Here is a 25,785-nt window from a genome sequence, read left to right on the forward strand (position 1 = left end):
TACTATAGGTAGGCTTCAGATTTGCATTGTCTTCAGTTCTTGTGGTATACTGTGATAGTTTGTTTCCTCTTGTATAAAGAGACAAAATGATCTGCAATTGATGCCAGTATCTTAACTTTACAGTTACTAACTTGTCTGTTATATGCCAAGATGTAGGAGATGCAGAGATAATAATATATAATATTACTTTATATTACTGAAATAAAAGAATTTCACCCTATCCTTGAGGTTGCATGTTATAATTTGAAGCGTATGTTTTATATATATGTTTGTGCTTTGGTTTTTTTGTTTTGTTTTGTTTTTGTTTTTTGTTTGTTTGTATTTTTAATTGAAGAGTATCTTACTACTTTTCACTTTATTTCCAGGCCCCTGATTTTATTGAACACTACAGAGAAATAAAGAAATTCATTTTCTTTTATTGCTAAAAATCGTCCCTAAGTAAAATTAATTAAAATATATTTATTTGGCACTTGATATACTGTTTTGGGCTACAAGGGGAAAGGGAGAAGAGGAGGAGAGTTTAATAAAGATAATTATTAATTTGATTCACATGAAACACTAACTTATGGTTTTAAAGTTTCACTGAAATATAGCAACAGTGTATCTTATATTTTCTCACATTCTAAATAATCTTTGCCGATTTTACTAAATTTTTGAGGATAACGATAGATTTTTTTTCTGGGTGTCTAGCTGTGTTAACTTGAGAAATAGTGCTTGGTTTGTATGAGAGCCTCGAGAAATAGGTTATTGACTGACTTGAAGATGACAGGGAAGTTGCAAGTTAGAAGTAAACTTTACAGATTTTAAATCCCGAAACTGTGCAGTAAAATGTTGTGATTTCCTTTAAGTGCTTAGAAGAAATGAAACGAGAAGCCAGGACAATAAAGATTGATAGAAGATTGACAGGTGCCAATATAATTGATGAACCTCTCCAGCAAGTGAGTTTTCGTATGTGGTGTTTGAATTCCTTATATTGTGTTGTAAGGTGTATTTCTTTTGAAATAATTTTTGTTATTTATGTAATATGCTGGAAATTCATTATAATGCTGTTCTTGGATTCTGTACTTAAAGATGCTGCTTATTTATGAAATCATTTATAATGAAGTGTTTTATGTAATATTAAAGCCTTTTGTTTGAATTTGCATTTATTAAAAAGTTTTTGCTGACATATTAGATAATGTCTCTATTTTAAAATGCTCTTTAGCTGATGAATAAGCTTAGTGTTTTGGCAATTCAGACAATTTTACTATAGTTTTTTAAATGGATAGACCAGATTTGATTAAAAAATATTTAAAAATTAGAATTAAAAAAATTATTCTCTCTCCAGATATTTTTCATTGATGTTCATTTGATTATATGTTTATTATAATGTGTTCTTTAAAATTCTAACATTTCTTTTATAGTTAAACCCATATTTAGTTTATCTGATTTTCAAAAATAATATACATCAAGTTGTATTATTTGCTGTATTTATTGACTGATTTAATAGTGTTGGCAGTATCAGAGATATTAGATTTAAGTTAACTCCTGTGTCTTTTTTGTAATTTGGCTGCAATAAATATGATGATATAATCTTGGAAAAATGGTTTCTTTTTGAGAATTAGTGTCAATTGTCATTATTTTGCACCTCATTCCATCAAGCTAATTAAAACTCTTCATTATATTAGAGCATTGAAAATTTATTTTTTCTGCAGTCTCTGTCTTTACCACAATATCGGTCGGGGTTGACCATCGATAACTCTGATTTTTAAAAAATGTAAGCAGTGGGTGAATTGGGACACCAAAATAATTAAAAATCTTTTGAAATGGTTTTTTAGCATATTGATCCTTTTGTAATAAAGGCAGGTTTTTTTTTTAAATCACAATTTAGTATATAGAGAGTAAATATAAATTGGTAAATAATCCTTTCAGGTTTTAGTTTGCTGCTGATACTTTTTAAATCCTAAAAAGTTGTGTTTTTTTCCCAATATTTTTGTTTTAGGTTATCCAGTTTTCCTTGAGGGATTATGTCCAGTATTGGTATTATACATTAAGTGATGATGAATCTTTTCTTCTTGAAATTAGGCAGACTCTTCAAAATGCACTCATTCAGTTTGCTACTAGGTGAGTTCACTGATGCAGAAAAATTTAAATATATTGTTTATACCAGTAAGGAAAATGACTTTTAAATGGGAGGGGGAAATTATTAATTATTATTAGTTATTAAAAGGTAAGTAGAACAGTAGGTGATTGTGAGATAACTCTCAGATTATAGAGCTAGAGCTCTAAAAAGCTGTACTTCTTTAAATTTAACCTTTACATTTACAGAGTGTTTATCTTAATTAAACCCTGTTCTCTCAGTCTGAATGTCAGTTTCTTCCTCAGGGTCCAATCATGTGTCTTTCACCTTTCTTGCTGAGAATACTTTTTTTCACCTCTTACCCAGATACTCTGTTTTATTTGAGTGCCATGGAAATAGTTTCAATAAAACTATTCTACTTTTGACACATTACCTTATAGAAGTCCTCTCAGTGGAAGAGGAAACCAAAGGAGCATAAGTTAGTGGAGAATATTCAGCTTATTTATTTTCAGAAGGGAGTATATTTTGATGAGTTTCCTTTAAGAAATTTTTGTGAGATATACTAAAACTCTTACTTTACAAAACTCACTTTTATACTGCCTCCTCTATGACAAAATATTTTGGTCTATATCAGAGTATTTAAACTACTTGATTTTTTTGGGTGGCCATTTCATATACAGAAATGAGTTATTTTTGAAAGAAAGGATTTTATGTTTAGATGAGTTTGAAAAAAAATTTTTTTTTTTATTAAAAGATTTTTCTACCCACTACACACAGATTTTCCTACTAGTCTATAGCCTCAAGGTAGGAAGCTGCATGCCATGGCCATGAGAATACTTTTAAATCTGAAAGGTGTTATTTGTCAGCCAACCCCCTTTTCTTCCCCACTTAGGTTCTTGAAATACAATCTTGTACTTTTGAGAATCTTGGAGAAGAGAACTTTGCCCTGGGGCTTTTACTGCATTTTTATCTCTGTGCACATAGATGTTTCCAGCTCAGGCTACCCTATCAGGACTTTTCATCTGTAACTCAGTTAATCCTAAGCTTTAGAGTAGGAGGTTAGTTCCTCATCCTCAGGTCATTGGGGAGGCCTGTAGTAGTGTTCATGGTTTGAGTAACAACCTTACTTGTAGAGATAGATTTGAGCTCCTTCTCCCTTAGTATTAACAGCAGACGTTTGCAGAGTAGCCAGCCTTAATTACAAGTGTAGAGTCACTGTGGAACCCAGAAAATAAAGTATAATCAAAGTTCAGAAATAGGATTTTATCTCCTTTATTTCATATATATATAACATTATTGAGTATTAGGTATTCATTCTTTCAGGCAACTTTTCTGAGTCAGTCATTTGCTACTTTTTATAATAACATCATCCTAATGACTTTTTCCCCCTCCTTTGGAAAGGTGGGAATAGGCATTCATTATAGATGTGTTTGATTGCCTAAGTATATATTGAAATATAATAGATTTTAGACCTGGAAAGAACTTTGAACTAGTAATCGGGAGACTTCAGTTTGCATCCTGCTGTGCTACTTAGCTATGAAACTATGAGCACGTATTTTAAAGTTTTTGAATCTTGGTTTTTCTCATATGTGATATAAGCATAGTAATATCTGCCCTGTTCTGCGTTCCTTACAGTAGGTTATTGTTGGCATCAAATTCATCTATCCATTCAACTAATATTTTGTGCTTCCTTTGTACCAACCAGGTGTTGCAGATACGCTTTGAATAAAACAAAATCCCCGATCAGTGGAATGTAATGAAAATAATAGTTGTGAAAATGTTTTGAAAATGGTGAAGGAATTTAGGAATTTAAGTTTTTAATGCCCTCTGACATTTATAATTTCACAACAGATGAGGAAGCTAAGGTCTAGAAAGATTAAATGGTTAGTCCAAGATTATCCAGTGAGTTGGGGCAGGGTATTAGAATCAGATTGTTTGTAGCAGTCTAATGTTCTTTCCTCCATTCCCTTCCAGATATATTATGATCTAGATTTTTCATCTAGAAAAACCGCTTTTCTTTACACTTCATGTAATAAATTGTTCTGTTTTTTATTTTCCTGCCGTTTGTAACATTGTATGCTATCAAGCTGAATATTGAGGTAATTGCAGGAAGAGTCAGGTTTCTTCCATCCTAGACTGATCTGAATTTATATCTTTGCTTTCTCATTGGCCTTAAGATTTTGAACAAATTAATCAGCTTCTTTTTTTTTTTTTTTTTTTTTAAGATTTTATTTATTTATTTGACAGAGATAGAGACAGCCAGCGAGAGAGGGAACACAGGCAGGGGGAGTGGGAGAGGAAGAAGCAGGCTCATAGCGGAGGAGCCTGATGTGGGGCTCGATCCCATAACGCCTGGATCACGCCCTGAGCCGAAGGCAGACGTTTAACCGCTGTGCCACCCAGGCGCCCTAATCAGCTTCTTTTGAGCCTTAAGTTTACTCATACATAAAAGGTTGATAAGAATAAAGTTACTTTTGAGGCTGTTTTCAGGCTAAATATGATGTGAAGTAAAAGCCCCTGGCATTCAGTATGGCTCAGTAATTGGTTGTGCCGTTTTTTGTTCTATGTTGGTTTTTTTCCTATTACTACTGAAAGGTACGTCTTACAGAGTCTCCCTGACTGTTTTCAATGCTAGTATCGAGAAAATTAGGTCTGTTTACAATCATTTGAGTAACTACTCCAGTCCATGTTCTGTGCTATCTATTGTATATTCTGGAGCATACAACAGGAGCGCTAAGTTATTGCCTCTGTCCTACAAGTCACAGTCTTGTATAGGGGCCCATGAAGTTCTGAAAATGTATATGGAACTGTTTTTTTCCCTTTTGGGTGGTTATAGATTTCATTTTAAAAAGGGCCTATGACTCCAGAAAAGATTTAGAACCACTCAGTTCTAGTGTTCATATTTATTCATTATCCCGAGGAAGCAATTACAGAGTATCAGCATAAAATGAAATGCTAATTTTGAGATGTAAGAGGAAGAAAAGATATACTTAGAGTCTGAAGTCCTGATTTTGAGCTTTAGTGCTATTGTTTATTAAGCTATATGGTCTTGAATGGGCAAAACACATAAATTCTTGGAGTCTGGTGATAACCCATATCTATTTATCAGGTCATTACGGTTAAATGACATCACATGCGAGAGAGTACTTTGTAATGATAACACCTTGTGTAACCTGTAACCCTGTTACTCTAGTAGCAGTTTGGGAATGGAAACCTTCATGGAGCACTGTTGACTTCTTTGTGGTAGAACCTGGGTGTGAACGAGGCTGGAGCTTTAGTGGTTGAATCTGAGATAACCTATGTATTTTTACTTTCCTTTAAATAATATATTAGGTACAAGACTGAGAGTCCTGGGAGATTTGTATTATAATTCTACCAGAACCATTGAGTTACAGTATACTTAAAATTTCTTAACATATGTGTAAAATAATAATAATAATAATAATAATAATAATAATAAATAATAATAATAACATTTGTAGCAAACTTAGAATTGTGAGGGGCAAATGAGATGATGTCCAAGAAGCATTTCCTGAAGTATTTGTCCACCAATAAGTGGTATTTTGAGCAAGTTACTTGACTTTCTTTGTCCCAGTCTCTGCATCATTAAAATGGGGTAATTATTCCATGGGGTTGTTGTAATGTTTATCTAGAGGAGTAGTGCATGTCAAACACCACAGGATCTATTACATAGTAAATGTTCAGTGAGTGTTAACTTGGTTGTTACTGTTAATTTTTGTTATTTATTACCTTCCTAGGATATATACACACAGATTCTTTGACCTTGTCTTAGTTTGTTCTGTTTTGGGGAGGAAGGAGCAGGTGAAGACAATATTAAAGCACATAAAATGGAGAGAAATAAAGTAGTCATTTGTGTGGTACTGAGAGCAATTTTTATCTAGAGGTAGAATGGACCAGAGTAACTGATAAAGACCCCATGTGGATTGAAGTTAAAACTGGTCTTCAAGAATAAATAGTAGGATAGACAGAAGGATGAAGGACATGTAAGAAAAGAGCCAAGTTCTGAGAAGGGGAATAAGGTTAGTGTTGTAGAAGCAATAAGGAGATACAAGTGATCAAGGAACTTTGTGGCTTTCAGAGGTATGAAATGTGGCAACTAGGTTCATCTGTTACCCTTAATCTTAGCAGAAGGGAGATACATTCTAATGCCACTGTGTTCTTCCTAAAGGGTTTTCCCATGGCAAGAGGAGGTATAGGCTAGGTAGGTTCCAAGATTCAGTGGTTGTAATACTAATGATAGCACTCTTTCTGGAATGATGGGGGATATGTTCTGAACGTTTAACCATTTTTCTCACTAACCATTTTGCTGTAGAAGTAATTAGATCATGTGTTCCTGGACCTGTCCAAAAGGCAGGCACAACTCAAATAATGCAACATTACATTTGCAACAGTAAAGTTGTATACTCTTTTGCCATTTTACATTCTTTGCCATTTGAAAACTTAGCTTAAAACTGGCTTTAATTAGAAGATTATTGTTGTATTTACTACAATGTAGCAAAAACAAGTAGGAACCATTAAGTGTTTAAAAGAAGGGGCAATAAGTTAATGTTTTTGCATGTGTGGAATAGACCAGGGGTTGTTAATTGTATAGTTATATAATTCACATACCATACAGTTTACGCACTTAAAGCCAGTGGCTCTTAATATATTTATAGAGTTGTGCACCCTTGATCACCATCAATTTTAGAACATTTTATTTTTTATTTTTTTTATTTTTATTTTTTAAAGATTTTATTTATTTGACAGAGAGACAGCCAGTGAGAGAGGGCATGAACCACATTTTGTTTATGCATCAGTTGGTGGACATAGGGATTGTTTCCACCTTTCGGATATTATGAAGAATGCTACTATGAACATTCATGTACATATTTTTCTGTGGACTTATGTTTTCATTTCTCTTGGATATATAGGAGTAGAGTTTCTGAATCACGTGGTAACTCTTTAACCTTTGAGGAACTGTAAATTGTTTTTCAAAGTGACTGCGTATTCTCACCAACACTGTATGAGATTTCCATATTCTCCACATCTTTGCTTATACTTGTTTTTGTCTCTTTTTTTTCCCCTTCAATTCTGTTTATTTAAGTAATCTCAGTAACCCGTGTGGGGCTTGAACTCATGAGCTTGAGATCAAGAGTCACATGTTCTTAAGACTGAGCCAGCCAGGTGCCCCATGATTTTGTCTGTCTTTTGGATTACAGCCATCCTCGTGGGTGTGAACTGATATTTCATTATGGTTTTGATTTGCATTTCTCTGATAGGTAATGATACTGAGCATCTTTTCATGTGCTTATGAGTCATTTGTATAGCTTCTTTGGAGGATGTCTATTCAGATCATTTCCCCATTTTTAAATTAGGTTATTTGTAATTTTATTATTAAATGGAGTGTATTGTAGTCAGTTTTTGTAAATACAGTTTTATTGTGCAGTCACACTGATTTGTTTGCATTTTTGTCCATGGCTGCTTTTGTGCTACAGTGGTAGAGTTGACTAGTTGTGACCCCAGACAGTGTCGTCTGCAAAGCCTAAAGTAGTCGCTCTTTGGCTCATTAGAGAACAAGTTTTCTGACCCCTGAAGCAGTTTTGTAGTCATTAAAATATTTAGGAAGTATTGTTAAACAAATAAGAAATATTTTAGAATAAAAATCATGCAGTATAGTGTATGATTTTAGCTGTGTAAAAAACTGTCAGTATGCATGCATAGCAAAGAGACTAATGGGAAATACACTCAAATATTAACTGGTCTTCGGATTGTGGATTTATGGCTGATTATAACTTATGCTAAAAATCAAAAGAAGGATATTACACTTTACAAAATGGGAATGTATTACTTTTATAGCCAGAGATAAACAGAAACATTTGGTAATGAGCAATAAAGATCTCTAGGATGGCTTATTTTAAACTAAATTAATTTTCCTCTTTCTCTTTTTTTTATGTTCTTAGGAACATATAAGAATCATTTTTTTTCAACTATAGATGATATGTTTTGTATAGGTAGCCACTATCCTTCTATGGCTTTGGAAAGTGATCTGGAAAATAATGCTTAATATAGTGTTTTGTACATGATGAAATAGTGAATAGTCAATAAACTCCTGTTGATTGAGTTCCCATTTATGACTTACATGTTACTTTTTTTTTTCCACATAATTTTAATATATTTCTCTATTGAATCTAGGAATGTTTCATTTGTCAGGTACATTTTACTAGAAATCTTGTTTATTAAAATAATTAACAGCATTACTTTAATTTTTTAATACTTAACATTATACCTAAGAGGATGCACACTTAGTTCCACGTTATTTATTTTTTTCCTTTCCTGTAGCTTGTTTAAGGCTTCCAGCTCTGTGTTCTTTACACTCAACCTCTAAAATAGGTGAGTGTGCTTGATGTGTGTTTCTCTAAGTTCTTCATTGTATTCTGAGGTCCACATCCTTTAGAACATCTGGATCTTTCACCTCTTTGAAGCATTGGGGCACAGGATGTAGAACTGGACTCCTTATGTAGTGTTTTCATTCTCTAAGTACCATTTCCTTTAATATGGTTAAATAAAACTGCATACCTAAAATTTTTCTCCATTTCTTCCAATTTGTTTATAACTTTAAGAGTCAGGAAGTTTTGTGTTCTTGTTAAGGTAAAGAAAACACTGAATTGAAAATTAAGAATCCTGATTTATTTTTTTAAACAAAGCCTTGATCTCACTAGCTATATAATCTAGAATAAGTAATTGAAGTCTGGAGCTGCAGTGATACAGACTTGTAATTATTTCAGATCCCTTGAAGTTCTAAAATATTAAGACTCTTGGTTTGTTTTTATTTTTCCAGTCATACCTTGTCCTCAAAACATGCACTTCATATACTCCGTCATACCTTACATTTTGAATATTATTTCGGGAGTTATTTTGTATAGCGTCTAATATTGCTAATTAGATTTAATTAGGAATTAAAGTACTTTTCTACTCTGTTATTTTACTAGTAGGATGTCTTAGAATAGGATGATAATAAAGTTTTTATACCTCTTATATGGCTATGTGGTCAGAAAGAATGCTTGATTTCAGACATTTAGTAGACTAATCTTTTTGTGATGGTTAATTCTTCTATCAGTGAAAACTTAAAATTTTTTATTTGAATATCCAGATGACTGCTATTCTTTATAGAATGCAGAAAACAATAAATTTGTAGTTTAGAAGTCTACTGTAAGTTTTCTGAAGTATGAATATTCCCACCATGGTTGATTTTTAAGCTATCGTCAGGAAGTCACTGAAAGTGGAACTAGAAAAGAGATATGCACATTTGGCTCTCCCACTTTTTTTTTTTCTTTTCTTCTTTTTTTTCCCCCCTGCAACTGGGAAGAGGTGCAGCCAGTTAAGGGAGCAGACAGGTTTGTAACCATCAAGCAGTGAGACTTGTTGCCTTGTGTGGTTGCTAATTTAACTCCTACAAAAGAGGAATTTTCTATGTATATTTGAGGATTATGGCAGAGAGTAACAGTAAATTTCATGTTAAGTTCAGGAATGTTGTGAAAAACGGTTCCATTCTTTTATACTTACGCTTATAATTTGATTTTTAAAGTAATTTAAAAAGGGAAACAGGTGCTCTAGAGAGGTGGTTATGGTAACGTGTATTTATGAGTAAATTGTGATTGGAAAAAGGGTAATTCTTTTAAGGATTTAGAAGCAAGTTTACAATTTTGTGCCTTAAAAATCTGCTCAAATTCAATTTTAGGCTGAAGCTTTTGACACTGTAACACAGTATTCCCTTAAGGGCTCCTGAAGGATGGAAACAGGTAAAGGTTTATATATTATAAAGAGTATTTATTTCCTTTCTAGTAGGGAATTATGAGGGGGAAGTTACTACCTGATTCAGTGGCTCAGGGAAGAAGGGATTCTTCTTTAGCATACCACCTGCTTTCAGAAAAAATGTCTGTGGAGGAGTTGATCAAACGCTCTCTGCTGGAATAAAACTTTTCTCAAAATCGTCTCAAAGATGCTTGCTTGTTAAAATCTATCCAGGAAAACTAGGAAAGGTTTTTTTTTTTCCCCCTAAAAATGTGTATTTTTTACATAGAAGATAAAAGAACTCATATAGGAGATTAATACATACTATTATAAATTCATGTGATTGGTTATTATATTTCCTTTATTGATTAATATATCTTTAAAAAGCCTTTAAAAATGTTCCTGTGTATATATGCATATACACACACTTATACACATACACACTATGCAGTATACAGTGCCATTCTTCCTGTTTTCAAATAAGTTCTTAGTAGTCATTTCTGAGGGAAAATAGTGTGGCATCAGGAATGTAACATTTATTATAGGATTGTTTCTATGGGAAAACCCGTTTTTACTTTTATCATTTTGATATAAAAGACCGTTTCCAGGAAAGTATGCTGCTAAGAATATGAAGATTACCTTTACTGCCAAGCAGCTACCCACTTCTCTAGTCAGTCAAGTCTACTACATGGTGACCCTTGCTTATGCCATGCTCATTCCCATCTTTTGCTCATTCCTATATCCTTTCTTTCTCTTGTCAATGACATTCGTTAAGATTTAAGTGTAGCTGCCTTATTTAACCCTTTTAAATTATAACATATCACTTAATTAACTCTACTTTTATGTGTGGTTATCGTCAACAAAATTTTAAGTTATTTTGGCATGGTCCCGGTTCTGGACTACTGTAGTGGCAATTCTCTTAACTTACTTACGTTAGCCATTATTCTCCATTCCCTTTTGAAGGCATACTGACTCATGCCCCTAGCATTAAAGCTAGGCGATGAGACCACTTTCTAGTACTTCTATCCACTTCTATGCCTGGGTCCTGTCCCCAGAAAATCTGATGCACTTGGTCCCTGGTGTGAGCTGAACATGTGTGATTTAGAGGAGAAAGATAAGTATGTTTAAAAAAGAAAGTTGTATTTGTTTCTGAATCCATGTATCCCAGTTATACTTTTTATTATAATCGTCACTTAATTTACTCGTACATAGTTGGAAGAGGTATGAGAATGGCAATGTAGTTTCTATAAAAACAGACATTTGCTTTGGAATTTTGCTCAAGCTAGTTGATAAATAGATTGCAGTTGATTCAGGTGTGCAGAAGACAGCTAATGAAATATTGGTGGAAAGTCTTGAAGGACTCTGCATTCAGATTTGTTCACAAATGTCTTTAGTTGTCATGCCGTTTAAAAGAAACCGAATACCATAACTGTTGCAGCACTGTAATGTTTTATTAAAGACAAAGCCATATTAATATAATTTGGCAAAACCTTAGTGAAATAAAAGGTCTCAGTCTTATGTTGAAAGATTTATATGATTTGTTAAAATGAAATGTATTCATGACTCCCTCTTTTGATCATATATTTTGATTTACTTATCCGTTATCACTTTCCCATGTGCTCTGTGCGTGTGTATGTGTGTGTGTGTGTGTGTTGCACGTGCTTGGATGGGTATTCAGGTAATCACAGACTCTTAAAGTTCTCAGTGTCCTTAGAGAAAACAAACCCTGGAAAGTGATGTGATTTGCTGAATTTCACAATGAATGAAATGGTGAATCTTTTACTTGAATTAAGGACATAGATGCCAATCCAGTGCTCTTTTACAGAAATTCTCAATTGATTTTGGTGTGTTTTTTTGCATTATTGATGATGAGTTGTACACTGCTTAGCAAAGATGGAACCAGTGAAGCAATTTATATAATCTCACTGTCAGCCCACATATTTGGGATATTCATTGCATTTTTTTTTTCTTTTGTATTAGCATTCAGTAGCTTAGGGATTTAGAAAGGCAAACGGAGCTCCTCACTTTATGTTCTGTTTCAGAACTTTAAGGAGTAAAGAGACTGTCATGTGCACCTCATGTTGCCTTTCTCCGGGCACCTATTAACAGTGTTTTGACCCTGAAAGAGGAATCAGTAAATCACTATGAATCAAGTGTCTCCAATGTTCAATACATTATTTAGCCACAGGAGATACCACTGTGAATAAAATGAGCATAGAATAAAACAGACAAAGTCTCTGGCTTCCTGAGATTTTTGTCTTAGCAGTTGAATTTATCTCTACCAGTTGAATTATTTAACTGTAGGTTTCAAGTGCTATAAAATGTGAAAAATTTGGTGCTATGAGAATGTTTAACTGAAGAATCCATACCTAGTCTGAAGGAATATGGCAGAGAGAGAAAGGGGCAAGGGGCATTGAAGGCTGCCATGTGGAACAGATATTTTAGATAAACCTAAAGTAAGTGGGAATTGTCAAGTCAATGTGGGGGAGAGAAGGGAAATGTGTGGAGAGTGGGCAGGGGTGTGCAAACTTAGCAGAAGGATTAGCCTGTCCGGAGGCTCTGAGATAAGAAGGGGCATATTTGAGAAATGGAAAGAAAGCCCGTGAGTCAGCAGAATAGAAGGGAAGGAAGAGGGCGGAACAGATGGTGATGAGGAAGTAAACATGGCCCTCTTGGGTATGCAAGCTCTTAGAGAGAGTATTCACGCTTAGCCCGAAGATCGATGGGGGTTACTGAATGGTTTTTGAATCTCTTATTTTGTACTATCGTATTTGTATTTTTAAAAAGATCACCCTGGCTGCGCTGTGGAAAACAGAATGGAGGGGTGACAAAGGTGAAATGCGGGAGACCATGTAAAATACAAGGCCAGGAATGGAATGCTGGCATTAGGGATGGAGATAAAGGCATGCAGATAAATGTTCAGAGCAGTACACTTGTTTGGTTTCTGCTCTTATACTTTAATAAAACTTCATTACTTGTTTGCATTCCTAGTTAACTTTTGTAATTCTTGCAATCATTCTCTCAAGATGCATAAGCTTCAGGAGCCTGCTATGAATTTGAGATTTTCAAGGTAGGGTTAGAATATTATTACTTATTCTCTTGGTCATATAGAAAATAATGCTCTCCTATATTTAAGTTCAGGAAAGGAAAGCTTATAATAGTTGAAAGTGTAGGCAATAGGATTTATCGTAATAATCCAGATGTTTTTTATTAGAATAGGAATCATGTAGGGGAATACTTTAAACAAAGTGAAAAAGAGCCTTGACTATAAAGGTATCTGTATGGCTCAGCTGGTTGAGCATCCAGCTCTTGATTTCAGCTCAGGTCATGATCTCAGGGTCATGAGATCAAGCCTCGCCTTTAGCTCCATGCTGGATATATGGAGGCTGATCGGGATTCTCCCTCTCCCTCTTCCTCTGCCCCTCCCCCCACTCTGATGCTAGCATGTGCTCCCTCTTTCTCTCTCTCAAATAGATTAGTAAATCTTAAAAAAAAAAGAAGTCTTGACTATAGGCATAATTTAAGAATAATTGATACTAAGAGCTGTAATAGAAGATGTGGATTAATAGAAGAAAGTATGGCTATTATATAAATTGAATGACTTTTTTTTTTTAAATATTTTATTTATTTATTTAACAGAGATAGAGACAGCCAGTGAGAGAGGGAACACAAGCAGGGGGAGTGGGAGAGGAAGAAGCAGGCCCACAGCAGAGGAGCCTGACGTGGGGCTCGATCCCATAATGCCGGGATCACGCCCTGAGCCGAAGGCAGATGCTTAACCGCTGTGCCACCCAGGCGCCCCATGCCACCCAGGCGCCCCATGAATGACTTTTAATTGATTTTTATATTCATGTTCCATTTATTACGTATTTATCAGTACACTTCAATTTTAGGAAGTACTTCACTGTCAGAATATTTTCAAATTTTGTGAAGACAAATACTACTAGAAATTGTTAGTAGGTGTTTTCCTATTTCACAAAGGGAAGCAATGTACTACTGTTGTTCTTATCTTCCTAACCTAGAAAAGTTCCTTGAGTTGAGACTTCTATTAAATTTGCACATATTCAGTGGAAGTGAGTCAAGCGAAGGGAAAATAGTGATCTTAGGTAGAGCTATAGAATACTGTCCTGGCTTTCTCCACCCTCAACATATTTGTACATTGAAAATAGAAATCCCTATTTTAAATTTAAAATAAATTTTATGTATTTGCATTGTTTATTTTCACTTACTGTCAATGTTACTGTGTCCTCTGTAATGAGTTGAGATGGGTTTAAAACCCCTTCTAAGATTAGTAAATTTGATTTTGCTTGAAAATTTCAATAAATTATAAATAACATTATACCATGAAACAAAACAGATATAATTTGAAAGATTATGTATTCAGCTTTCTTCTGAATTTGTTAGAATGACCCTTTCATGAATAAAATGAGTCATGGCCTATACCAACTGAATTCTGTTATAAAATTTTTAGATGTGGATGATTTTTTTTACAAACAATTCATGTAAAGATTTTTGAAAGATGTTTTCACAGATTGTGATTTTTTTTTTTAAATAAGAAAAAAGGAGACTCTAGAGACTGCTAGGTTTGTTTTCATTTTGGTTTTATGTTGAGGCTGAGTATTGTCACCGAAGTTAGTATATGCTTATATACTATGGCTCTTGTAGTATTTTAAGTAATATTAACCCTTTCTCAGATCCCTGAGTGCAGGTTACCTTTTTAATGTTAATTTGTTTTTGTGTTCATGTACTTAATAATTTACTCTTTCTTCCCACGTATGTAACAAAATTATAGTTGCGCGTTTAAAAAAATATTATGTGTGATAATAACTTGTGTTTTTATTTGAAAACAGGCATCTGTTATATTCCTCAATGCCATCAACACCTATAAGTTTTCTCTCAAAATGTGACAATAATCAAGTTAATTTCTTCACTAGCTTCTTTATTATATATGTTTGGGTAAATAACATAGTGAATTACAGTATGCTTTTTCTTTGTACCTCTGTTGCCCAGCATCTTCATGAATAGATAGATTCTTTTATCTATTTGGTATGTTTCTAAAAAGGTAAATTAATGTGAGTGCTAATTTAAGGAAAACTGAATTGGAAAAATACTTATTTAAAAATATCAATCCAAGGAGAGGTGTAAACTGTTTTTGGCTTATCTGTTTTATTTGTTACTGTTCCACTGATGTGCTAAATTAGCAATGTTTCTTGAGGTTTGTTACTTTTAAGATAGAGTAATAGGTAACTTAATACAATTAGTAATCACCTTTTCCGTGGGTAGTGTGGTATTTTGTATCATTCTTTAAGCCATTTCTGTGTGACTATAATTATTTCAAGTGGTCAAGTTTTTAAGTGCTAGTATCTGCAAACAGAAACCGCTTAAACGCCATACCAAAGGTATTTGGTTCAGAACTTGGGCTGTATAACTAAGGAGAAGAATGTAGAGAATTCAGAAAGGGTTCAGAAGGAGCCAAGAAACGTCTCAAATGCTCTTCTAAAAGCAAGCGAAAACATTCTGAATCCCTAATGTATTCTTCTCTCTGGATAAGAAGTACATGATATCCCTGGTGTCAGACTCATTTTAGATTTAACTGGAAAAAAATTTTTTTCTATCTATTTTAAACACCTAGTATTTAAGCTTTGGCACATAAAATACTTCAAATAATATTGTTCAAAGACTTGTCAGCTAGATTGGATATACCTTGGGTCTTGTGAAAGGGAGGACTAAGATGTAATAGAAATTAAGTAAACAAAATCTCAGTGTAAATAAATTCAGTCTCTGTGATAATCATTATGTTGTTTATTAGTCATTAAAGTGAATTTATACTTTTTGATTAAAAAGCATTTATATAATGCTTTTATCTAATGTGTTTTTTATAAGGTCAAAAGAAATAGACTGGCAACCTTATTTTACTACACGCATTGTAGATGATTTTGGCACACACCTTCGAGTATTCAGAAAGGCTCAGCAGAAGATAACAGAGAAAGATGATCAAGCAAAAGGTACTATCTTTATTCCCTTTGAAAATTCGGACTTTAAAATCTGTCTTTCTCTATCATTCTGTATGTCTTGTTCTTGTCTTTGTGCAGGTACAGCAGAAGATCTTGTGGATACCTTCTTTGAAGTTGAAGTTGAAATGGAGAAGGACGTTTGCCGTGATCTAGTGTGCACTTCTCCCAAAGATGAAGAAGGTTTTCTTCTCAGTTTAACTCTTTGGAGAACAGTAATTGTTCAGATTGGTTAGAAACAAGTTAGCAGGGCTAGGGAACAAAATAAGGGTAAAGGGTGAAATTATTCCTACAGGATAGGTAACATAGTATAGACAGCGTCACTATTCATCTTATTTTTTTACCTCTTAAAGTAGTTTCCAGGTTCTTTTCTCTTTTTAGAGGTCATCTTTAAAATTTAAAGATGGTGATTAAAGATTACTTCTCTTCTTTTAAAATATAGCAGGTACAAACAATTTATAACTGTAAGTTTACTTTTTATGATATATAGTACTTTATTTTCTCCTTGAATTTATCAGTTCTACTTCAATAGTATACCTGTTACCCTAAAATATTTTCTAAGAGAATGAGAATATGGTTTCAAATACCGTTTATGGAGTCGAATGAACTGGTCTTTCCTTTGTGAGAGGTTAGACCGGATAAGCTTTAGCCGAGGAGGTTGTCTTGTGCTAGTTTTGCAGCCTCTCAGAAATAGTCTTTGCTACTTGGCACATTTTCAATTAACAGGATCAGCTATATAATTATATTCCCAGGAAGTGTCAGCATATGAACTACAGAGAAGTAGTTCTACTTGTGGAAATTGTTTTCTTCAGTTTTTTTTTTTTTTTTAAGATTTTATTTATTTATTGGACAGAGAGAGACACAGCGAGAGAGGGAACACAAGCAGGGGAAGTGGGAGAGGGAGAAGCAGGCCTCCCGCTGAGCCAGGAGCCCAGTGCAGGGCTGGATCCCAGGACCCTGGGATCATGACCTCAGCCCAAAGCAGAGACGCTAAACGACTGAGCCACCCAGGCACCCCTGTTTTCTTCAGTTTTTAAATTGTGCTCTTCTTTTCCCCCTTTTTTCTTCTTTCCTTTTTATATTTATGCTGCAATTCAATTTTTAATGGCCATTTCATTAGCAGTGGCATGAAATAATAGCTAAGTATAAGAAATAGTTATAGTGATGTGCAGTACTTTCATGTAAATCGAGCCCTCATGAAGTAGTGAAATAGTAGAGCATACGCTTTTTCTTTTGTTATTACCTACCAAGATAGTAGAGGTTCTTTCTTGAAAGAAGGGTTACAGGTATATTTTAAAATATGCAAATAGCTTTTGAGTATGCAAAGATAATGTGTAGTAGAAGAGTAGAATACGTAGTACAACCACAACTATTTTGGGGGAAAACATTTGATAATTGAAGTTTCTCAGTGATTGAAAAACAAGGTAAAACTGAGCAAAATAAAAAAATATTAGTTTGATTAATGAATCGTTACTGTTTGGAGAATAATGAAAAAATTTAACCAATACTGATTTGTACTAATTAATTATTAAAATAATAAGCTGCTATAATTAGGAAACTACTTATTTCTGCCTTTATGTGTTTTTAATCACAAATTGGTGGAGATCTGATATTTTCTAATGTTGTTATAGCTACCTTTTTTCATTTCTAGGATTCCTAAGGGATTTGTGTGAGGTCTTATTATATTTATTGCTACCTCCTGGAGATTTCCAGAACAAGATCATGCGATACTTTGTCAGGGTAAGCTTAAACTCATATCAAATAAATGGCTATAAAGAAACTTAGAGTAGTACTTCTCAAAATATTTGGTTTCAGGACCCTGTGAAATTCTTAAAAATTATCGAGGACTTCAAAGAGCTTTTGTTTACATGGGCTTTATTTATCAACATTTACTGTATTACAAGTTAAAATTAAGAAATTTTGAAACACAAGAATACACAAGCACACATTCCATTAGTTGATTTCTGTCATTACACCATCATATTCCTTTTTGAAAATAGCAGTGTGCGCTTATCTCCTTCCATCCCCTAGAGATCCCTGGACAATACTTTGAGAACTGCCTGACTTAAGAGTTAGGTGCGGGGATTTTGGGTTATAACAAAGTTATGTTTTAAATTTTTTTAATATAGCTTTACCTATAAACTTACTGGAATTAGGCTAATTAAAATAACACTTCTGGGTAGAAACTTAAAAAAAAAAAAACAAGGCAGCTAAGATTCTGCTTTTTATAACTAGAAAATGAGTAAGTGGGATGAGAACAGTAGTCTTGGACTTTTTATTCCCCCTATGTAAACATTGGAATAAAATTCTATGTACACATGTAAAGGAATAACATTTTTGCTTTGGTTGCTGGTTATGATGAAGAATGCTAACTAGCTAGCTACAACCCTTAATGCTGGTTGAATGGGTAAAATTGAAGTTTCTAATTTATATGAAAATGAAAGCTTAGGATCTTTTTGTCTACCATCCATCAAAGTAGATACCAATTCCTGAGATGTGCTTTTATGCTTGTATGTTATTATTTAAGCAATACCACACAATTTCTTAGTATCTACCTAACTCGAGTTCAGTGCACTTCTCAAGTAGGGTAGTGGTACTGCGAATTGAATAGTAAATGCTTGGTTTTAATCGGAAATGTCTGATAGATTATGTATTGTTAAGACCAGTTATTTGGGCTAGTTGTTATCAAGGGCGGTAAATACCTGACATGTCTATCACTAAATTCACATCTGCCACTGAAGGAAGACACTGCTGATCAGTTACAGTACTCATTCGTGTTGAGTGGTTGGCAGCAGAATCTTTGTCTACCTGGTACACTAGACAGCCACTGCTGGGCAATGTCTCAGCAACTTTCACATGGCTGGCAAAGCTTTTCCCTCTTGAAGTTTTGTCTTTACTTGGGTTCCATGTCATTGCTGTCCTGATTTTTCTCCTCCTTTGGTCTCCTTTTTAGTCATTTTTACATGTTTTAAGTCCTTTTGCATTTAACTTTTAAATATACAAGTTCTTTAGTCCTGGGCCCTCTTCTTGCTCACCCATTCCTGTGGCTTTAAATACCATCCAAGTGCTAGTGACTTTCAAATTTGTATCTTTAGTACAGACTTTCCTTCTGAGACCCAGGTGCCTCTGACCAGCTGCCCACTGAAATTGCCATTCGATTGACTCACAGCCCTATTTAAACTTTAAATGTTCAAAATGGAAATCTTACTCTTGTTTCCATGTCCTGTCTTGCCTTTTAGTCTCCTCTCCATCCTGGTAAATGCTGTAACCATCCAGCAGGTATTTCCCATCTCGAGTTCTTCCAGAGGTTTACAAGGCCATGCATGTTGTGGCGTTGTTTACCTCTCTGGCCTTTGTGCCGTGCTGTCACTGTATTCCAGCTATGCCGTCTTCTCTAGAAGTGTCATTTTCTCCCCAGCATAGGGACATCTCATACTTTTTTTCTGGTCAGAATGATTCCCCTTGTTCTCTTGGCTAAATTGTATTCACCCCTCATATCCCACTTCCTCAGAAATGCCCCGCCTGACCACCCAATCTAAAGTCCCCTCATAATCCCCTATTGCTGTAGGTAAGTACACAGTTCTTTTCCTTCAGAGCATTTACCATATTTCAGTATTATAATTTGGTTGTTGTGTTTAGTTATTAGATGCCTCCCCCCTCCCCCCAGTAGTACTGTAAGGCCCATTAGGACACAGACCATGCCTGTATCATCATTATCTACTTAACGGTTCTCACGGTGCCTGGCACATAGCACATACCCAGTCATAGAGTTAGTTTTAATGAGAAGAAACCTCATTGCCCTTCTTGCTGAAGGTGCTCGTGCTACTGCAGCTCCTGAAGATGAAGCTGACTCTTAGGAGACATGAATGGAAATCTGCCCTGTTACATGAGGTTATAGTTTAAAGCAAGTAGGGTTATTTAAAGAGCAACTATGTTTTGCTGTAGATTGGTCTTTTAGACCAGTATTTCATATCTTTATGGTTGAATCAATTGTGTATAATTAGAAAGTCCTGAATTCATCAAATCAGGTTTTTCTTTCTTAACTTGATAATTCTTTATCAGTTTTCTTTTGTTGGTAATTCAGGTTTTCCCAAAAGATGTTTTTGTTCAGATTAAATAACAGATTAAAGAGTTCTTTCCTTTATATGGATACTTTATCTGGATTGTACATATCGTAGTATTTAACTGCAGTAATTGCTATTTAATCATCTCTGCTTTCTGTCCATTACCATGTTTTATTTATTTAAAGATTCATGGCCTCAATGACTTTGTAGCTAAAGCCTTCATATTTGACAGCTGGTGCTTGTCTTAAAGTAGAAATTATATGGAAATGGCTACTTATATTGGAATATTTAGAGCTCTCACTAGAACCTATACAGGAATTGTTAAATCATATGATTGCATCTTGACTAACCAGACCCTTTCATGAGGCAAATTAGAAGATGAAAGTAATTTTCTAAGACAGACTAACTAATTGCATTGACTAATAAGAAGCACTAAATTTATTCACAGTTCTTCCCCACTTTTTTTTTCTTACTTTGCAAAGAAACTTTCAAGGAACATAGTTTTGTTTATGAATTTTCTCCTTACAAAGGACATTTTAAAATGTGAGCGTATGTGGCCAGAGACAATTTGAAGGAAAGAATTATGTAAATATTAAAATTTTTTAGAAGTTGGAAACTAAAACTAATCTTGAAAGAATAAATAATTCCTTCTAATTTGAAGACTATAAGATGTCTCAAGAAATACTTCTAAAAGTTATCCGAACTGCCCCACATTGGACGTAGAGATTACTTAAAAACTAAATTAATTAGTAAAAATAAAAAATAATAAGAGGTGCCTGGCTGACTGAGTTGGTAGAACATGCTACTCTTGATCTTGAGGTCGTGAGGTTGAGCCCTACACTGGGTGTAGAGATTACTTAAAAGATGTAAAGAAAAGAAAATAATTACAATACGAAAAAAAGTTCCTGGAACCTTCATGAGTGTCTTTTGGAAATGTTAACTCTTCATTGGGTAATAGTTTTCAGACTTAGCTTACAGAAGTAGAGTTTATTTAAAATATCTCTTTAAAGGAAAATAAAGTGAAGGCTACCTTTTATGAGCTTATTATACCAGAAAATGGAACAGATAAATTAGAGATCTTGACAAAAGGAATAAATAAATTGGTCCTTTAATTAGAAAAGTGAAACATTCTGTTAAACTTATAGTTTTTTAGTCTTTCCAGTTTTCTTAAGAAATGGTGTTTCATAAATTTAGATATCAGCATGCATAAAAGAATGAAGATTAATAATGGGTGAAAATATGGTATTAATAGAATCAGCACTAAATTCCTTATTTCCATTCCTTTAATATTCATGAAATGCTTTAGAATGTTTAAGAATATGACCTTGAGTAAATATTTTTGAAGATCAGTAAATCAGTAGATCACTTGGCAAATGTCACTCATATGCAGAATGTTCCTAGATAGCGGTAGTGTTCTAGAGAAGTAAAAGATACACAATTACATAGAGAATGATAAGTGACAAATGCCATAAATTCAGGGCATTAGTGTATTTTAAAGATGTAAGTGAAAAAGTATTCAACTGAAATGTTCAAGGTTTATTTGATTGGAGATTTCATTCTGTAGTCAGTCCTTGGAGGAAGAGCAGGATTTTAGTAGGTTGGAGCATAAACAGCTATAAAGAATGGGAGGATCTATTCTAGTGAAAGATGAATAAGTATAGTAACATGTTATTATTTTCTATTAGGAAAAATTTCAAACACAGACAAGTATAGAGAATAATACAGTGGACATTTATGTACCAACTACCTAAATTTAACCAATGTTAATGTTTTACTATAGCTGCTCTGTTCCTCCCTTGAAGGTAACTACTATAAAAATTGGTGTGTATCTTTTCCTTTTTTGTTCTTTGTTTTTATACTTTTAATATAGACGTAGGAATTCATATACACATGTGGTGCCGTGTTTTGCCCTTTAAAAATTGACATAAATGCTAACATACTAGATACCCTTTTGTTTTTTTCCACTCAACTCTAGATGCCATTGTGGAGATATATCTAGGTTGATATAGGTGGCTTCAGCTCATGTATTTTAACTGAGATGTATTCATCTTTTTGTAAGATTGTGTTGGTTATCAAGTTTTACATGTATCATACCTTTCTTAAGTAACAGCATTGTGTTATTTATATTACGCTAGTGATTTGAGAAGTATATTAGGTTAAATTTGTTTTTGTTTTTTACAATTTTTGTCCAGGAAATCCTTGCACGAGGAATTCTTCTTCCATTAATAAATCAACTCAGTGATCCTGATTATATTAATCAATATATCATATGGATGGTACGTACTTTCTAAAATTACAGCTGTGTTTTTAAAAGTTTTTTAAAATTTAGAAACGGTAGTTGGAGATCAGGATGACCAAGCAATATTTTTTAAAGAAATTAGGTAAAAATATGTTTAAAGATAATCTTTATATTGCTAGTATTTCTGTTTGCCAGTATGTTGAATGTGCTAGCCAAATTCTTTTTAAGAAGTTTGTTGATAAGATAATGCTGTTAACAATTTTGGTGTTGTTACTATTTATTTCAATTTAAAAAAAAGAATATTTTACTGCCTGAATGTATAGATGTATTTTTTAAAAGTTGCTATTTGGTTTTAAACACAGCTTGTGGTCTGAACTACTTAAATAGCATGTACTTTACATTTTTATACCATGTAGTGGAGGAAAGTACGATGAAAGGAACACTGGACAGAATGGGAGGAGGATGTGTGTTCTAGATTTGTTTCTGTAAGTTGCTTAGTGTGTGTGTGTGTGTGTAAGTAGCTGGTTTTCTCTAAGTGATAGTTTTCTCATCCGTCAGATATATCAAAGGGTTAGTGATTACTAAGTTTACTAGGTCTAATTATTTTTATGTGTGGTTTTATATGCTTTTCCTCAGTAAGCTCATAGTCAAGGAAGAGTTGTAAGTGGGCTATTGGGGGGGGAGTTCTTTGATACATAGATTCTAGATCTTTGATTCATTTTTCTGGAAATGGAATTTCTTCTCCACAGTTGTCTTCTGTTAACTCACTCTAGCTTTCTTAGGAAAGAATTACTTTATTGTTCTTTGTTTCTAGTAGCCATTATCAAACTTGACATTGTTTTATTGTTGTTGCTGCAGCAGTTTTTGTCTCTCCCACCAGATCGTAGGTTACCTGCAGGCAGAAATTGTTTTGTTAGCTTTGTATTCCTAGAGCCTTAAAGGAGGTCACACAACTTGATTCTTCTTTTCCTCTGTCAATTTTTTTAGTGCCCTGTTGGTTTCTATCAAAGCTTTAAAACCATACATATCTGCCTAATTAAAATTTTTAAAAATGTATATCCTTTGGTTAGGAGTTCTACTCATGAAATTTATTCTGAAGTGATAATAAGTACGTTTGGAACAATCTATGTTTAAGGACATTAATGGCAACATTGCTTTTAAATCTGAAAAATTGAAAGCAATTTAAGTGTTCTACATGGAGGATTAGTTTAATAAATTATGGCATATTGATACACAAAATACGTGAAGCCATTAAAAAGATTGATGGTAGTGTGTCTTCAATATGAAAAGATGTTTACATTTTTTATGTGAAAAGTATAACTAAAGATGATGTGTGTGTAGATAATGCTTTTTAAAAATAAATACATAAGTAACTTTTATTAATAACTGTATAATTCTAATAGTATATGTACTGTTTGAAATCTAAATAGAAAGGTAGGATTATGAATGTTTTAATTTTTTGTTTATGTATTTCACTTTATAGGGAGTATTGGTTATATAATAAAAAAGTAACTTTTTAGGAAATAGGAAAACAGGTAAAATTTAAAAACATTTCAGTAATGGAATAAGGGTAAATGGTATTAAGAAATTTTTTTATAACACAATAAAATGGATGTTTTATACTAATCTTAATCAGGATACAATACTGTATAATCTTACTTGGGATATTGACAAGGATGCTTGTTCACCAGAATGTTACGGTTATCTCTCACTCCTGGGATTAGGAATTCTTTTTTTCCTATATATTTTTCTTTAGCTTTCAGTTTTTCTTTTGCTGAACTTGTATTAACTATATAATTAATCATATGGTGCAATCATTTGGGGGATGGAATTTAACACATGCTCTAAAAGGAATTCAAACCATCAAATCTTTACTTGTTCTCCCCAGGGTTGGATTAATACTACTATTATGTATGATGCTTGGGTCTTTTTGCTATTTAATGACCAGGAATTGATCCCTATTTCATTTTGCAGTACAATATCAGAAAATATATTTAAAAGAGCAAAGTTTATCAATGAAGGATCTTTAGCCTACTTTGTTGTCTGGTTTACAGTCTTTTGACATTATTCATGTGGAAAACTTTGTATGCATAGGTATTATAAATATTAAAATGAGCTCAGTTCTTATTCTTAGTTCAGTTTTATTAATGGTATCTAACCATATAGTTCATTTCTATTTGAATAAAAAAATTTAGCATAGTCTAGTAGTAACATATCTTCTCTCTATAAAATGTTAGTGTTACCCAACAGTAGTTTTAAATTTTAAGTCATTTCTAAAAATGGTATGGATGGATTTGCATTATTCATCTCTAAGTGTGTATTTTTTTTTAAAATACAAATTAAGGATAAGTCTTATCTCTTACTGTGAAATAGATTACTGCATATTGTTGTCTTCAACTAGAGCAAATAAATGGACAGCTGTTTATTTGTTTCTTAATATATTCTTTGAAAAATCATGTCTTTAATAACCTACCTTTTTTTTAATCATTGAAGTAAAATTTACATAAAGCGAAAAATTGTCGAGTGGTCTTTTAAAGTTGTGTTCTAATTTTGCACTTCCCTAGGACCATTTCCCAAGTTCTCATCTCTCCACATTCTGATGAATATTTGGCATTGCTGTTTTGTTGTGGTTAACTTGAATATGCTTGATGACTAATGATATTGAGCAACTTTTCATGTGCTTATTGGCTAGTTTTTCCCTAGTTTTGGACTTCTACAGTCCCCAGTTCTTCGACTCCTTATAGAGAATGGACAATATCCCAAAGCTGCTGCCTTTTCATAGCTTCCCTTACTGTTTTATTGGCAGTCGCAGTGGTTAGTCGCTTTAAAATATCCTCGAGTACTTTTTGTCTCTCCCTTTGTTATTTGTTTGGTGAAACCACACTCTGGTTGAATTCAGCTCAACTGTCAACTCTCATTCCTGTTCTTAAACAGCACATGGCTAGGGAAAAAAATCAAAATAACAGAGTTATGTATGTCATCACACTGATTCTGTTCAGTTTAGGTCAGAGAATGCCACTCTTCTGTTTAAAACGCTCCAGTAACTTTTCATTACACTCAGAGTGAAAGCTACCACATGTACTGTATCCTACCAGATTGGCCTTCCATTGCCACTAATCTTGTCTTCTACTCCTCTCCCTTTCTTTGGGACCATGAGTACAGAGATTTTCATTTTGTTTTCTTAAAAACACTGGCATAAACACTTGCTATAAGATTGTGCCTACCTAGCACGTGGTAGGCATTGAAGATTCTTTTTTTCCTTACCAAATGAGTCCCTCTCCCACCTGTTTTTTAAACTTTGTTTGCAGATCCGTGATTCTAATTGCAACTATGAGGCCTTTATGAACATTATTAAATTGAGTGACAATATTGGAGAGCTAGAAGCAGTCAGAGATAAGGCAGCAGAAGAATTACAGTATCTTCGCTCTCTAGATACAGTTGGTGATGGTAAGTAATTTATTTAAGTTTGGAAATGTTGTACTTCTTTAATCATTACCATATCTCTAAACAAAACTTTAATTTACCTAAATGTCATTTTATGCTATTAGTTATTTTCACCTTATCTAAATCTAAATCTTTTTTATTATATTAACATGTGCTAGAAATAAAAGCGTTGTAATT

The 25,785-nt window shown here is 33.6% G+C and overlaps 1 protein-coding gene across 3 annotated transcripts in view; it reads left to right on the forward strand.

The window, feature by feature from the left end:
- The window catches only part of SNX13 (sorting nexin 13), a 128,035-nt gene that overhangs the window by 51,287 nt on the left and 50,963 nt on the right, over window positions 1–25,785 (forward strand). For all 3 annotated transcript variants that reach the window (XM_045793094.2, XM_045793093.2, XM_045793092.2), the window contains exons 4-10: window positions 849–938; window positions 1,982–2,103; window positions 15,734–15,855; window positions 15,943–16,044; window positions 17,513–17,601; window positions 22,118–22,201; window positions 25,473–25,611. In XM_045793094.2, the coding sequence (XP_045649050.2) occupies window positions 849–938; window positions 1,982–2,103; window positions 15,734–15,855; window positions 15,943–16,044; window positions 17,513–17,601; window positions 22,118–22,201; window positions 25,473–25,611 (748 nt within the window). The remainder of the gene's footprint in view (window positions 1–848; window positions 939–1,981; window positions 2,104–15,733; window positions 15,856–15,942; window positions 16,045–17,512; window positions 17,602–22,117; window positions 22,202–25,472; window positions 25,612–25,785) is intronic.

The sequence above is a fragment of the Ursus americanus genome, chromosome 3 (genome assembly GCF_024610735.1).
Source record: "Ursus americanus isolate L20-20 chromosome 3, mUrsAme1.1.p, whole genome shotgun sequence".
NCBI classification, from domain to species: Eukaryota; Metazoa; Chordata; class Mammalia; order Carnivora; family Ursidae; genus Ursus; species Ursus americanus.